Source organism: Mauremys reevesii, linkage group 27 (assembly GCF_016161935.1).
Source record: "Mauremys reevesii isolate NIE-2019 linkage group 27, ASM1616193v1, whole genome shotgun sequence".
In the NCBI taxonomy this organism is placed as follows: domain Eukaryota; kingdom Metazoa; phylum Chordata; order Testudines; family Geoemydidae; genus Mauremys; species Mauremys reevesii.
In genome coordinates this window covers 7725669-7740522 of record NC_052649.1, presented here as the reverse complement: position 1 = coordinate 7740522, position 14854 = coordinate 7725669, and the positions used below count along the sequence as shown (strand labels likewise).

Below are 14854 nucleotides of genomic sequence, written 5' to 3'. Positions count from 1 at the left end.
AGGAAACTTAGCTGCTGGCCAGCTTGGGCAGTAGGCAAAGATCCACCCCTCCACCCAAGTCCCCCATCAATTGAGGTCAAGAACTGGTATGCTGTACTGCCAACAGCAAGAGAGGAGCAGGTCCCAAAGGCTGAGGAAGAGGAGCCATCTGCCCCAAGGCTGGGGGTTCACAGTCCCCACACCCAAGAGAACAAGATGTAGGGTGGTGGTGGCTGAGGACTCCCTTCTGAGGGGAACAGAGACATCCATCTGCTGACCTGACCTGATGTCCTGGGAGGTGCAGCATGCCTGGAGCCCTGATCCCAGACAGTACGCGAAGGTTACTGAGGCTCATCTGTCCCTCTGATCACTAACCCATGCTGCTCATCAGCGCTAAGTGTGCAAAATGCTTTACAGAAATAAAAGACACAGTCCTTGCCCCAACAAGTTTCTAATCTAATAAGACAGTCAGAGGAAATGATGACAACAGACTAAGATGAAGGAGGGAAGGGATGAAGGAGGGTGACAACAAATAGAGGAGACGTGATTCATGTTATGTGAGGAATGCTGTTTATAAGCGTTGATTTTTTTTCTTTTCTCACTGCAAACAATTACAGCAAGAGATGACGAGCAGGTGACTGATGTGGCACAGGCTTAGGCTGAAAACCATATGTTTTGAAGAGGAATTTAAAGGTGGAGTGATGATGTTCGGTGAGCAAAGGCACTAAGATGCAAGTAGGAGAAGACAAAAAGAACAACAAGGAAGAAGTGTGGGCTGAGCACAAGGAAGGAGTCTCAAGGCTCAGTGCGGAATGGATCTTGGGAAGCTGTCAGCATTGATGCCAACAGTTGTGGTTAAAATGAATTGTGATCCCATTGGGAGGCAGAATCACCAGCCCATTCATGGGGGAGCAGAAATGAATACGGATTACAGCATCATCAAAAAGAAATTTCTTTAGGGCCAAATGAACAGATGCTACAAGGTGTGAATGAGGAGATCAAGAGGAGATGACTAGTCACACAGAGTGCAAACTGTTTGCAAAAAGCATCTATTAAATACTGGGTGTTGAAAATAATTATACAAGACTATGTGGAGTCTAGATTTTGTTGAATACTCGTGTATTTTATGGTACGATGTAGATACTCTAACTTCTCCAGATAAGTCTGTTTTGTGATGTAGATCTGTTTTTCTGTATTTATTTATTATACAGTTTGTAACATTTGTAAAGATTTATGTAAGTGTAAACTGACGATTACCAACCCTGAGGCTGTGAGCTCTCAAGGCTGAGACTGTCCCCAAGTTATTTGTTTGGCCAGTGCCTAGTACAATACGGCCGTTATGCTTGTGTGGGATCTGTACGTGCTACTGCAATAGAAATAACAATAAATAATAGTTATAATTCACACCTCTTCTTGTCTATTGTCTCCACCTAGTCTAACACTGTGTTAGTATCAATGGCTGGAAATGTTCAATGCTGTAAAGTGGTCACATGAATGACAAATCGTAAATGTATTGTACAATATTAAAAAAAATTAAATACAGATAGAAGAATCATTTCAGAATCTATCTATCTATCTATCTACCTGGCTGTCTGCTTGCATTGGACTGACCACCTATTGTCTGGTGTTTGAAGCACTTTAAATAGCCCAGCTCTGTTGCTCACTTCCCACATTCACACAGTGCTCTACCAGTACATTTCCGTGTTGAGCTGCAGGCTCCGGCATTGTCTCCTATTCCAATCCATCACTGCACGCAAAACCCAGCAAGAAAATATAAAAGGAGGGTGAACCGGCTTTGCCTTCGCTCCCATTTCATTCTTCCTGGTATTCCCTAATGTAAGTTTCTTTGGATTCTTCTTTGCCATGATGATCGATTCACGATGATGCCCCCAGTATGTAAATGCCAGGATTTTTTATTGCATCATGAAATATCAGCAGACTCTGCAAGCAGGTAAAGCCTCCAGACAAGAAATCGAGTAGGTTAGGGATGAGCTTCTATGAGTAGATGATTCTGCTCTTGTTGCACACGCTCTCCACACCTCCACTTCATCACTAACAAATGTGCTGAGATAACTCAAAGCTACGAACTAACCACCAGTGTGAGAGAAACTGAAGTAATGTACAAAACCGGCACCTTGGAAGGCATACTTAAGACCTAGTGTTGCCAAATTCAGCATGGTAATGATTTCATTTACATGCTTGGAATTTTGTCAGACATGGTCATTACTGACCAGGAAATCATTAGCCGGATAAAAAGGCACAGTCTGAATTTGAAGGGTTGCAACTACTAAAACTGCAATCAGCACAGTATCCCACACCCACATGCAAAAATCAAAGTCCACAGTTACTGTAGAGTCTTGATTTCCAACTTACTCTCCATCTGCACATCAAAGAACTGGAAAAATTTAATAGATGACGCCTGGCAGCTATTATGCAAATTGTATAAGGTAATTATGACAAGTGACAAGATAAAATCATGTCTAACAAGGTTGCAGAGACATCACGGAAGCAACGCTTACGAAAGAAAGTTCTGCTGGTTTGGACACACCCTCCTCATGGAGCACCCAGGGCTCAGAGAGAAAATATTCTACAGTGGACTTTTGATGAACAAAAGAACCAGACAGAGAAAGAGAGAGAGAGATGTCCTGAAAATTAACTCTGCCCATTGTTATAAAAAGCCGACGGCGGGAAGGTGCAGCAGGAAATTAATCATTTTGCTGGGAAAAACAGTAACACATGATGCTGCAAGTTTTGAAGCAAAAGGACAGTTTGCTGTCACAGAGAGCAGGAGAGAGTCGGAGCTGGGAGTGACCAGACAGCAAATGTGAAAAACTGGGACGGGGGTTGGGGGTAATAGGAGCCTATAAAGGAAAAAGACCCAAATATCGCGACTGTTCCTATAAAATCGGGACATCTGGTCACCCTACGAGTAGCGAACATAACTGCATTTCCCTCTCGGATCCATGGCAGGGCCTGTACGTCAAGCAACGGAGTCTTTCGCTAACTACAAATGTACAAAAATCTCCCTAAAATCCTGCAGTTGGAATTGACAATGAACCTCTGTTTGTGCTGCATGTAATTCAGGCAGGTTTGCTGTGCTGGCAAGAAAGTGGAACTCTGCTGTGGTAAAATGATACCTCTGAAAGAGGGATCAGAATGTTACCCCGTCCACAAAAGCTGCTTACCGAGGACAGCTATTGGCTAATTTCTTCAGAGATCCTACACAGCAGAACCAAAGCTTCAAGCAATAAAAGCATTATATTAATTTCTGTTTGTTCTCGGAGCCTCACCCTGACTCCAATTACACTCCAGAGCACAAACAATGGAAATCAGCTTTTCCTCCTACAATATTCCTCATGTTTGTGTCTTTGCTGACTTGCATTTGGGGAGTGGGTGGGGCACATTTCTGAAGGGAGGACTGGTCTGTGTTTGTAGCACCGTAGCCTAATTCAGGAGCCCTGCATGTAATTCTTGGCTCTGCCACAGTTTCATTCTGTGACCTTGAGGAAGTCACTTCATCTCTCTGTGGAATGATTATTTTAATACAGTTGGGGGTTTCCATGTACCGCATAATTAATGAACGTGGCATCTAGAGCCTTGTGACAGGCATCCTCTTTACCATTTGAAATCTAAATAAATAAATCAGTCACTTAAATGGGGATCATAGTACCCCTAATTTACATGAATGGGATGATGATAAACCCATCAAGATTTGGGAGGCACTTGGATATTATGGGATGAGAGTCATATAACTGTGTAATACAGATAGCTATTCCTACCAGGAAACAGGAGATGGTTTGAGAGGTATGAATCTGGAGGGATTGTCTTTCAGATCCCAGAGGAGAAGGACTTAGAGAATTAGGTGCTCACAACAGCAAGTAATTTTTCAATAAGCCTTTATTCTCTAATGTGGAATCCCTTTCTCTGTCTCATTCAGGCAACACAATATAGGAATTTAGCCTCTCCTTATACAGAGAGTTCCTGATTGCTCCTAAATCTCTAGGTTAGGACTTCCAGATCCCTGGCACAATATCTCACGCTAGTGAATCTCAGCTGTTCACAGCTGACTGGTTCCAGCTGGGTGTGAATAGTTCTAATCATTTTGCAAAGAAGCCCTTCTCTTCTGGAGTGGCAGCTGACACCCTCTCTGTCTTCTCTGACAGCACCACAGTCCAGCTAAATGAAGGTTCACCACAACTTCTCCCTTAACAAGCTAACTGTGGGGAGGGAGGAGGTGAGACTGAGCCCAATTACTACTAATAGTTGCTTGTAAATTGCGATGTGCCTTTGTGCACTTGAAGAGAAAAGCGTCCAATCATTAAGATGTCCTTTTGGCAAATGTTACTGGCCTTTTCGGTAGTATGCCAGTTCTGTGAATCCTCTTCTAGTTCCCACCTGTATCTCATAGCGGTAGTGGTGTCCAAACTCTCAGAGCAAATCAGAATGTTTTAACACCAATTACCGTGCAGTTCAGAAATGAGAACAGCTCTTCTCACTTTCATTTCCCTGCTCAGTATAGATTCTTAGACATTAGCAATGGAAACGACCTATTCGGTCACACCTAGTCCACCGCCTTGCAGGCAGCCAGTTGTTCCTCCAGTGCTATCAGTGGTCCAGTTTTACATTCTCTATTTCACGAGTTCCCAGACTTTTTCACACACACAACAAATATTAACAGGGAAATTGTCCATGGACAACCCCACCCCCATTCACCACTGCATGGACCATCTCCCCTTTCACTCACCATCACAAAACATCCAGCTGGCATCTACAGCAATTACTTACATGGGAAAAGTAACATTAGGAAAGCATTTAATGTATTTTTTGCTCATTTTAATGCAGTTTTCAGCTGAATACAAGGAGGAGGGGAACCAGTTAAACAGTCAACTCTCCACAGACCACCAGCAAGTACTCCTTGTGGATCGTCAGTGATCCACAGACTATAGTTTGGGAACTCCTGCTCTACTTCCACAGCCTAACAATTCTCTTTGTTAGAAGTGTATTGGACCTAGCATCTGTCACAGTATTAGGAGGAGACCGGAATATTTATATCATGATGTCTCAGATCTTTCCACTGAGAGGTTCATCACTATTTTCACTTTACTAAAGCATGACTCCATGTTTATTCATTCATTCACTTTGATCTTTGATATCTACAGCCCAGCATCTCATATGAAAAACATGCTTATTAAAGAGAAAATAAAAATTTAAATAAAATAATAAGATATAAAGAGCTTTCTGTTGCAATAAGTTGCGTTATTTCTTCCCTGCATATAATTTAGGGCAGTGTTTTTCTGGCTTCTTCTTGTAAAATTTTCATCATAAAGAAAAGGTGATGATTCATGAAACATCATTGCGAGTGTATATTTGGAACTAGCTGTTAAAGTGTAAATTAACTTCCTTGTGTACTTGGATTTCTGGAGGGAAACTGCCTTTGGGAAATTATTCTTGGCATAAACAGCAAGACTAGCCAGCCCCATGGGAAGAAGAAACACCCTACCGGTGACACCCACTATGGAAGGTATAAATAGAGATCTGTGGGGATAGAAAATCTGCAGTCTGAATTTATATCAAGCTGTGCCTCTTGCTTTGGGCTTTGGGTTGGATTCTTAATCGCTGTCGCTATGAGCTGCAGCACCAAGCAGACTGTTACTCTCTCTACCAAAGGGAGGAGTAGTGGTGGTAGCTATGTGGTTGGAGGTGGTGGTGGAGGAAGGATTTCTTCAGTCTCTTCTGGAAGATATAGCTCTTGTGGGATAGGCAGCAGTGGAGGCTTTTCAGGTAGGAGTTACAGTGGTGGAGCAAGTTGTGGAGCAGGACTGAGTTCTGGTAGCTTTTCTGGAGGTAGCTATGGAGATGTCTTAGCAGGAGGTCTCCCAGGATATGGCTATGGAGGTTGTTCCAGCATTGGGTTTGGTGGTGGCAGTACCCGCTGTGGATATGGAGGTGGCTTTGGTGGTGTAGTTGGAGGTGGCTTTGGTGGTGCCGTCGGTGGTGGCTTTGGAGGTGCAGTTGGTGGTGGCTTTGGTGGTGGTGGTATTTGTGGAGATGGCGCATTTGTCACCTGTGATGAAAAGCTGACTATGCAGAACCTTAATGACCGCCTGGCTTCTTACCTGGACAAGGTGCGATGCCTGGAGGAAGAAAACGCTGCCCTAGAGTGCAAAATCAAGGAATGGTATGCCCATCATGGACACACCGGTGTACTAAAGGACTACAGCCCCTACTATAAGAAAATAGAAGATCTTCAAAATCAGGTGACATTTTTTGGGCTGTATTCCCTATTCTAAAAGCTTCCCTCTGAGTCTCTGTTCAGATCCCATTTTACTTTTGTAAAATGTTCTTTGCAGACATAAATTAAGGCAACTCCTTCTATGAACTACGAGTGAGGGTGTGAAAACTTATGAGTCCATTTACAATTTGCCTTTTCTTGACCAGATTTGTACAAAGAGAAAAAGGTTACATAGGCAGGGAACAATCTGGGCCTGGTCAGTACTCCTCCTGAATGAAGTTTGTAACAGGATGTTTTAATATATTTATACCCAAAAGGGAGATGGGAAGAGAAATTCATTCATTAATCCACTGAGTTAACTTCATTATTACATAGTGTCCTGTCATCAGTTTTCCCGGATTCTAGTTAAAATCCCATTTCTATTTCACCTAACTTTGGGCTCCTATCCAGAGGTGGGGGTAGGAAAGGGCAATAAGAGAAAAAGAATACTTTGTTACCACTAGTTTTGAATGTCAAGTATCAGAGGGGGAGCTGTGTTAGTCTGGATCTGTAAAAGCAGCAAAGAATCCTGTGGCATCTTATAGACTAACAGACGTTTTGGAGCATGAGCTTTCGTGAGTGAATGCATCCGACGAAGTGGGGATTCACCCACGAAAGCTCATGCTCCAAAATGTCTGTTAGTCTATAAGGTGCCACAGGATTCTTTGCTAGTTTTGAATGGGCAATTGAATTTTTGTAAAAAATATTTTCCAAGTATATTCTGACCAAGTTTGAAAATGTGAGGTTTGTTAAAGCAGGCACCAGGGAGCATTAATTATAATTGCAAAACGGTTAATATCTAAACTGTGTATTTTTACATATTCATTCATTTCACCTATTTCACTTCACACACTTGGGCATTTCTCCATGGATCAGAAATTTTCTGTGCTTCCTCTCTGTCTGAATTTGAATACTGGGCAGGGGCGGCTCCAGGCACCAGCAGCCAAGAGTGTGCCTGGGGCGGCAAGCCACGGGGGGCGCTCTGCCGGTCGCCGTGAGGGCGGCAGGCAGGTTGCCTTCGGCATCATGCCTGCGGAGGGTCCACTGGTCCTGCGGCTTCAGCGGACCTCCCGCAGGCGTGCTGCCGAATCCGCGGGACCGGGAACCTCCCGCAGGCAAGCCGCCAAAGGCAGCCAGCCTGCCGTGCTTGGGGTGGCAAAATACCTAGAATCAGAGGGGTAGCCGTGTTAGTCTGGTTCTGTAGAAGCAGCAAAGAATCCTGTGGCACCTTATAGACTAACAGACGTTTTGCAGCATGAGCTTTCGTGGGTGAATACCCACTTGCATCCGAAGAAGTTTCGTGGGTGAATACCCACTTGCATCACCCACGAAAGCTCATGCTGCAAAACGTCTGTTAGACTATAAGGTGCAACAGGATTCTTTGCTGCTTCTACAAAATACCTAGAGCCGCCTCTGATACTTAGAGAGTAAAAAGACTGAAATTTGCAACATGGCACTGAGCATAACAGAGCGAAGAGACTTCAGGGCTGAAAATCCACCGGACCCTCTTCTTTTCCAGATTGTTTGCGCTACCCTAGACAACAACAAGATCATTCTGAACATTGATAACAGCAGGATGGCAGCTGATGACTTCAGACTGAAGTGAGTACCTCTCCGTACCAGACAAACCTGTCATTCTCCTCTTGTTCCCTTGTACCCTAGTCCCAAATTGACAAATGAAGCAATCCCCCACATAATGACACACAATGACACATAAGTGGTGGTCTCAGATTTTGAGATGTGCCTTTGGTCTTTGACTCTAGAGGTGCCAGAATAGGGGCATTTCCAGGACAGAGTGTTTGAGGAAACAAAGAGTTTGCTTGTGGGGCTTAGGGGGCTAAAATATAGGGACAATGGATGCATGTTGGCATGAGTCCATTGAAGGCAATGGAGCTATGCAGATTTATACCAACTGAGTCTGGTATAGAGTTTAGATTATTTCCCAGGGGAAGTGCAGAAAAGTTAGCGTGTGACATCTTTGTAGTAGTTCCAGTAGAGAGGCGAGGGGCAAAAGAAGCTGAAGAGGAAGGTCTGTTGTGAACCAGACCCCTGCCTTTGAACACACAGAGACCAGGCAGCAGACCTAGTGTGTGATATTTTAAGCACAGCTATAAAGGTAAAGCTGAAAGAAGTGAGACCCAGACCCATTCATAACCAAAGTGCAGATGCCAAGAATCTTCAGTGGTGGGTTCTGCCAGGGGCTGACTTTTCTGTCTTTCTTGTCCCTGGCTTAGGTATGAGACTGAGCTGGCCCTTCGCCAGAGTGTGGAGGCCGATATTAATGGCTTGCGCCAAGTTCTGGACGAACTGACCCTGTGCAGGTCTGACCTGGAGGCGCAGCTCGAGTGCCTGAAGGAGGAGCTGTGTTGTCTGAAGAAGAACCATGAGGAGGTAGGAGCTCAGTCCCTTCAATGGGTTGGGTTTTTAGATTTTGTACATTACTTACTACAGCAGTGGGGACCTGATCCTGATTAAAACAGCAGGGCCCGAGTGCAACTACGACCAAGAGACTATTAAGAATAATCTGCATTATTATGATATTGCTCCTTTCACAAATCCCATTTCCTAATCATATTAATTCTAATTTGAAATATACAAAGGGTGGATCCTGTGCCGGAGTAATTGCCACAAGCAGCCCAAGAGCTCAGGTCCAGCCCTCTAAAGTTTCTGAACAATGTAGGAGTTGAGTCTTAGGAAGGAATGTCAAGCTTCTGGGAGCTCCTGGGCTCTGCAAAAGGGGAAGGGGCGAGAGCTACCTCAGAGACTAGCAGTGAGTTGGATAAATCTTCCAGCTGATTTGTCACGGCCGATTACTTAACTTAACTTACTGAACTCAACTCAAAACACTTCATAAACAATTAATTAGTATTAACATCATCCCTGTGATGCTAGTATTCTCTCTGTTGTGAAGCCAGGATATCTAAGGAATGGCTAAGAGAAGTGTCTTGCCCAAGATCACTGGGAAACTCAGCTGATTTGTCACAAACCGATAAAATTACTTTTCTCTTCTTTGGTATATTTCATCCAAAGAACTTAACTCAAAACAGTGCAAATGTTTCATTGCAAAAAAGCAATGAATCAGTATTAACAACTCCACTGTGAGGTTGGTATTATTCTCTCTGTTGTGAAGCCAGGATATCTAAGGAACAATTAAGAGAAGAGTCTGCCTAAGATCCCTCAGAAACTCTGGAGCAAATCGAGGAATAGTAGGTCAGGAGCTCTAACCACTGAACAAAGCTCCCCTCTCTTAAAACATAATAATGAAAAGAAACCATATTCAAAGAGCCAACACACTCAGACTAACCTAAGCTAAGGCAGTATTGGAGTATAGAAGACACACACACAAAAATGGTAGCTGTTGTGAAAATATAATCTGTAATGTGGCTATCACAGGAAAACACCTCTTATGCAGGATCCAGGTCACAAAGTGACACACAGACCCATGTGAAGATGAAGTATAAAACATGTCAATTTGTCCAGCAAAAATAGTCAGGAATTCCTTAATTTGCTGTTAATAACCATCACACATCCCAGTAAACACCCACTGTTTCTGTACCTCAGGAGTGCTCACTGTGGAGATTTGCTTGGAAATCATCTGTGGTTTGTTTCCCCATCGGGCTGGGTCTATACTGGAGAAGATGCATCAGAGACAGTTGTTGTGACTGTCAGAAATGGGCTCCAGGATGTAGAGGCTCACGGACAGTGGCTTGCTGCTCTTACTTGCCAGAAAACTCAACTCACATTTTTTTCTTTTTAAACAAGCTGATCTGGGTTATCTTTGCAGGAAATCAACTGTCTGAGAAACCAGACCACTGGTGATGTGAGTGTGGAGGTCAATTCCTGTCCTGGCCCAGATCTGAAGAAAATCCTAGAGGAGATGAGATGCCAGTATGAAACGATGATCGCGCAAAATCGCAAAGAGGTTGAGGATTGGTATGAATGCAAGGTAAATTCATCACAACTGTAACGCTCTCACGCAAAAATACAGGAGCTATTTCAGAATCACACAGTCATGCTGTGGGGAGAATGTATTCCTGTATCATAAGTTCCAAACATGATCAGCACAGGTGTCTAGTGACCTGGTGCACAGGGCATGGAGGCCCTGTGCATGTACGGTGCGTGTGTCTCAGGTGAGAACAGGGTTTGCTACATGTCATTATTGAGGGGTGTTGGTGGAACAGTGGGCGAGCCTGTCGGTTAGGACGGAGGAGAATTACTGGTGAAGTTGTGAGGGGTCTTAGCATTGGAATAGCAAGGGGAGTTACAAGCAATAGATGAGATCGAGTCCAGTGTGCAGAAAACTTGCCCAGCCACTACCCATCTTACATCTTTTGTTACCCACTCCTAGACCCACCTGACAATTAAAAAATCCCTCTGAAGCCCTTTATTCTGTGTTTCTGGTTTTCAGATTGAGGAGGTGAATCGTGAGGTCATCACAAGCAGTCAGGAGGTTGAGTCGTGCAACAGCCAGGTCTCTGAACTTAGACGTCAGTTGCAGTGCCTGGAGATTGATCTGCAAGCCCTTCTTAGCCAGGTATGTGATGTTGTCACCATTGATATCTCACCTGTGACACACTGACATCTGCATTTCTGGACTGATGGGGACCAGCCCGGCCTGGCACTCTACGTAGCCGTGACAATATTGCTGACAAACCAAACGTTAGCAACGATTTGCTTTTATTTTTGCATAGGAAATCCTCAACTTCCTGCATCCAGATGGGTTTAGTTTAGTGCATGGCTAAAGTACATGTGGTTTTTTTGCTTCAATTCTTAGAGGGGCAACCTGGAAGCCTCTTTGGCTGAAACCGAAAGTCGCTACAACAGCCACCTGTGCCAGTTACAGCAACAGATCACCTGTGTGGAGCAGCAACTGGCTGAACTGCGAGCAGAAATCGAGTCCCAGAACCATGAGTACAAGGTCCTCCTGGATGTCAAATGTCGACTGGAGCAGGAGATTCACACTTACCGCTGCCTGCTGGAAGGAGGACAGCGTGACATTGTGTACGTAGACTACGGACACAGCGGGGCATAAAGCAAACACCTATGCTGTGATCTGTGCAATGTGTGAGATCTAAAATCACAGAGAGTGTGGAGATTCAGGGGGTGTAGAGGCAGTTGTGAAAAGGATTGAGAATTGTAACAAGAGATTAACCTAAGTATTTCAAACCTGCATAAAAGACCCAGTGTGAGATTTTGCCAAAAGTCCAGGTCATTCCTTCTTTTATCCCAAGCATCTGGCATGTCCCCAACTCCACTTCATTGTGAAACAAGTGGTATAAATAATTAGGCAAAGATTTTTCCTGATTTGGAAGCAAGGGATACAGCAGACCCTGTTTAAAAAGCCCATTGGCAATGGCAGCCTATGACTAGTTTATCCTTTGTGGGCAAAGTTCATGAGGAGAATGACTGGCCTTGTAGTGATGTGCTCTGCTTTTCTGCTTGGATGAAGTGGAGTGAGGGTGCTGGGGAGGCGTGCTGGCCAGGTCCTGGCTCTTTGCTGGATGGGGAGTGATTGATGACAGGCAAAGTCACATGGCTTCACTGAACCTACAATCCCGTTGTAAGGTTGGTTTCTGTTTCATTCACCAAACATTCTTTCCTTGTCACAGGGGCTCGGAAGGCGGGATTGGCGTAGGAGGTGGAATAGGAGGAGGAACGGTCATTAAAACTTCCCACTCCTACTCTTCATCTTCCCACTCTCTCCCCCATGTCACGTCTTGCCACCCTGGTGATCTAAAAGGTAAGAACTGACTTACCCTATAAGGGAAACTGTTTCTTTAGTCCTCTTCTTACCAATAGGGCAAGAGAGAAGCTGTCAAACCCACTCTCTGCTAGGTGGTTCTGAGGTGCTGTGGCTCACCTTTCAGGACCCTGTTGTAAGGCAACTGGAGAGTCTGGTAGGACATGGTGACACAAGAGTGGTATGGTGTGGGGAGCGTTGGCAAGAAACAGGACCCAATGCCGCTGTGACTCTCTCACTATGAATTATGAATGGTGCAAGTGAGGGAGAAGAGAGCTAAAAGAGAGGGAGGAGGAAAGAGGGAAGAGAAAGGTAATCAGAAGTGGAAGCAGGTAGAGAGAGAGAGAGAGTCTAGAGAACTTGGAGAAAGAGGCTGGAAATGGAGGCTTGGTGTTTTGTAGGGCGAAGGAGACAAAACGTCCTTAAAAGAGAGAGACAGAACCAACGAGGTGTTGGTGGGGGATGGGAAAATGGCTCCAAGTATCTCCGGGAGGTTCATCCAGCCGAGGGGGGAGCACAACAATGTACATTTGCAATCTAGGAAAAATAAAACACCTTTGGGGGCAGAGTGAGCTGGGTGTCTAGGGGACGGAGGTGGCCGGGGGAGGGCACAAGGAGCTGTGCTCGTGCATTCCCAGCTCAGCGGCTGGCTCGACCTGTCGGATTTGTATTCTTTTCTTGTATTCTAAACACATAAACAATTTGGGGGGACGTTCTGGAGCTCATCAGAGTTTATAGTCAGCAGGGTGTCTGTGTGCAGCCCCCACTCTCAGGGTATATCTCAAAGCCTGATGCTGCAGGGAAGGTTTTACTTCCTTTCTAAGCAAAGTGATGGTTCTATTTATCTCTTTCCAGGACACGGCAGAAAGATTTGTGACTAAGAAGAGAAACCCGGCGTCTTCCAGTGCAAGACCCAGCGAGCAAAGACCCACCCACGGACAAAGCGAGAGCTCAGCCAGCACATTCACTGTGCACCTCCACAAAGAGCATGGAGAAGAGCTCTTCAGAATTACTCAACGCTGCTAATGCCAACACTACTGTCCTAAGGGGCCCATGTGAGCTTTGGTCCACCTTCCTGCCTATCATGCTATTTGCTTCTTCCATTCTGTGATGCTCTGTGTGTCCGATCACAATAATTACTTACTTGAGTTAATCTGTACCGTGGTTGGTAATTTACCTTCTGCTGAAAAAGTGTCTCTAATAAAACTTTGCTTCTGCTTGATGCAATCAAGAAACCTGTGTCTGGGAAATGATTTCCTCTATCAAACTTTTCAGTGGTTTCTGGTACCGGGTTAAATACAAAGCCATATGCTCAGATAGGTCTGTTAGCCTGTGCCTTAGTCTCCAAAGGGAAGTGGTGGAAGCCTCATGCCGATAAATTAAGGAGAACAATTCTGCCTTGGCCAATGTGGCTGAGGGAATGGACTAAGTAACTTAGCACATCTTTTGCAGCCCTAACTTCTATGTGAGGCACTACGTGTTACTGTATAAACTGCTATTGATCCCAGTCTATGAGCACAGCCCATAGGGGCAGGTTTAGGTGAGTTTGCGGGTTTTTTCAGAACACTATGCTACATTTTAGGTTTTAAAAAAAAAACGGGGGAATTGAGCACAGCTGAAAGAATCGGGCTGACAGCTGTGGAGACTGAATGCCTCAGTATAATACTAGAAGACAGGCCTGGTGACTCCTAGGCTGTCCCCTAAGAAATGGACTAAAGTAACCAATTCTCTTCACAGAGGTCACTGGGCTGTTCCTCTGGTCACTCCCAGCCAAACTGAACTCAGCCTAGTAATCTAAAGGTGAAAGGTTCTGTAAGCCATTACCAACCCCCGACCAATCCAGTCCCACTCTGAGCCACACACTGGGCTGGGTTCTCAATGGGTTTGTGACAGTTTCTGTCAGAACGTGGTCATCTGTGTTTGTGCCCTGGGGACTCACTTGAACCAAACATGTTTTCTCAAATTCTAAGATTTTGTGAAACTACAGTTTCAACTCAGGAGTTGGAGAGGGACAGGGGCCGTCTTGAAAATGTTCCTTTTATGGGTAGAAATTAGATGGGGAGAAAAGAGGCTGAGAGAGAGAGAATGTAACATTTTATATGTGATATTTATGTCATTGAATACATATTTCACATATAATGGATGCACTTAAAATTAATTCTGATTTTAGTATTACTAGTTCCAGAAATATTCCCCATTTTAAATCTCACTGGAATGAGTAATACCTTTAAAACCAGAATGAACTATTTAAATGTGCCCATTGAACAGAGCCCTTTGGCACTGTGGTAGAGAGCAAGGAAGATGCTATCGCTGTAGCACATGTTGATGAGGAGGGCAGAATGTAGTCAAGGGAGTTGGGCCATTTCCCTTTAGAGGCAGTACACAACAAGCAGTGTACCATTTGTCTACACTGTGGCAAGCCGACAGGCCATGGTTTGAGCAAACATCCAATGAAAGTAGTGTAGAAGCGTGTCTGGAGCACTCACTGGTAGTTAGCATTTGGCCAGGTTACTCCAAGAAAGAAATAAAGAGGAAGCCATCCGGGTTCATCTACCAACTTCCTAAACACAGCATCCCACAGTTGTACATTGCATGTCAACAGTCACAAATATCATCTGAAGTAGCAAGAACTTTGCTGGCTTTTGTTTTAAAACAGGACCCTACAGATGTTTCAGTGACTGTACAGATGGAATTATATGTAAAGACTAGGGCTGTCAAGTGATTACAAAATTAATCATGCAATTAAACAATAATATTTGTGAATGTTTTCTACATGTTCAAATATATTGATTTAAATTACAACACAGAATACAAAGTGTACAGTGCTCACTTTATATTTATTTGTGATTACAAGTATTTGCACT

General features: G+C 44.3%; 1 protein-coding gene across 1 annotated transcript; it reads left to right on the top strand.

Moving 5' to 3' along the window:
• The first annotated feature begins 5603 nt into the window (after positions 1–5603).
• On the top strand, positions 5604–12927 carry LOC120392143 (keratin, type I cytoskeletal 19-like). The gene is made up of 8 exons (XM_039516687.1): positions 5604–6236; positions 7770–7852; positions 8485–8641; positions 10035–10196; positions 10659–10784; positions 11025–11251; positions 11860–11990; positions 12846–12927. The coding sequence occupies exons 1-8, from the start codon at positions 5604–5606 to the stop codon at positions 12869–12871; spliced, it is 1545 nt and encodes a 514-aa protein (XP_039372621.1). The 3' UTR covers positions 12872–12927.
• The last annotated feature ends 1927 nt before the right edge of the window (positions 12928–14854 follow it).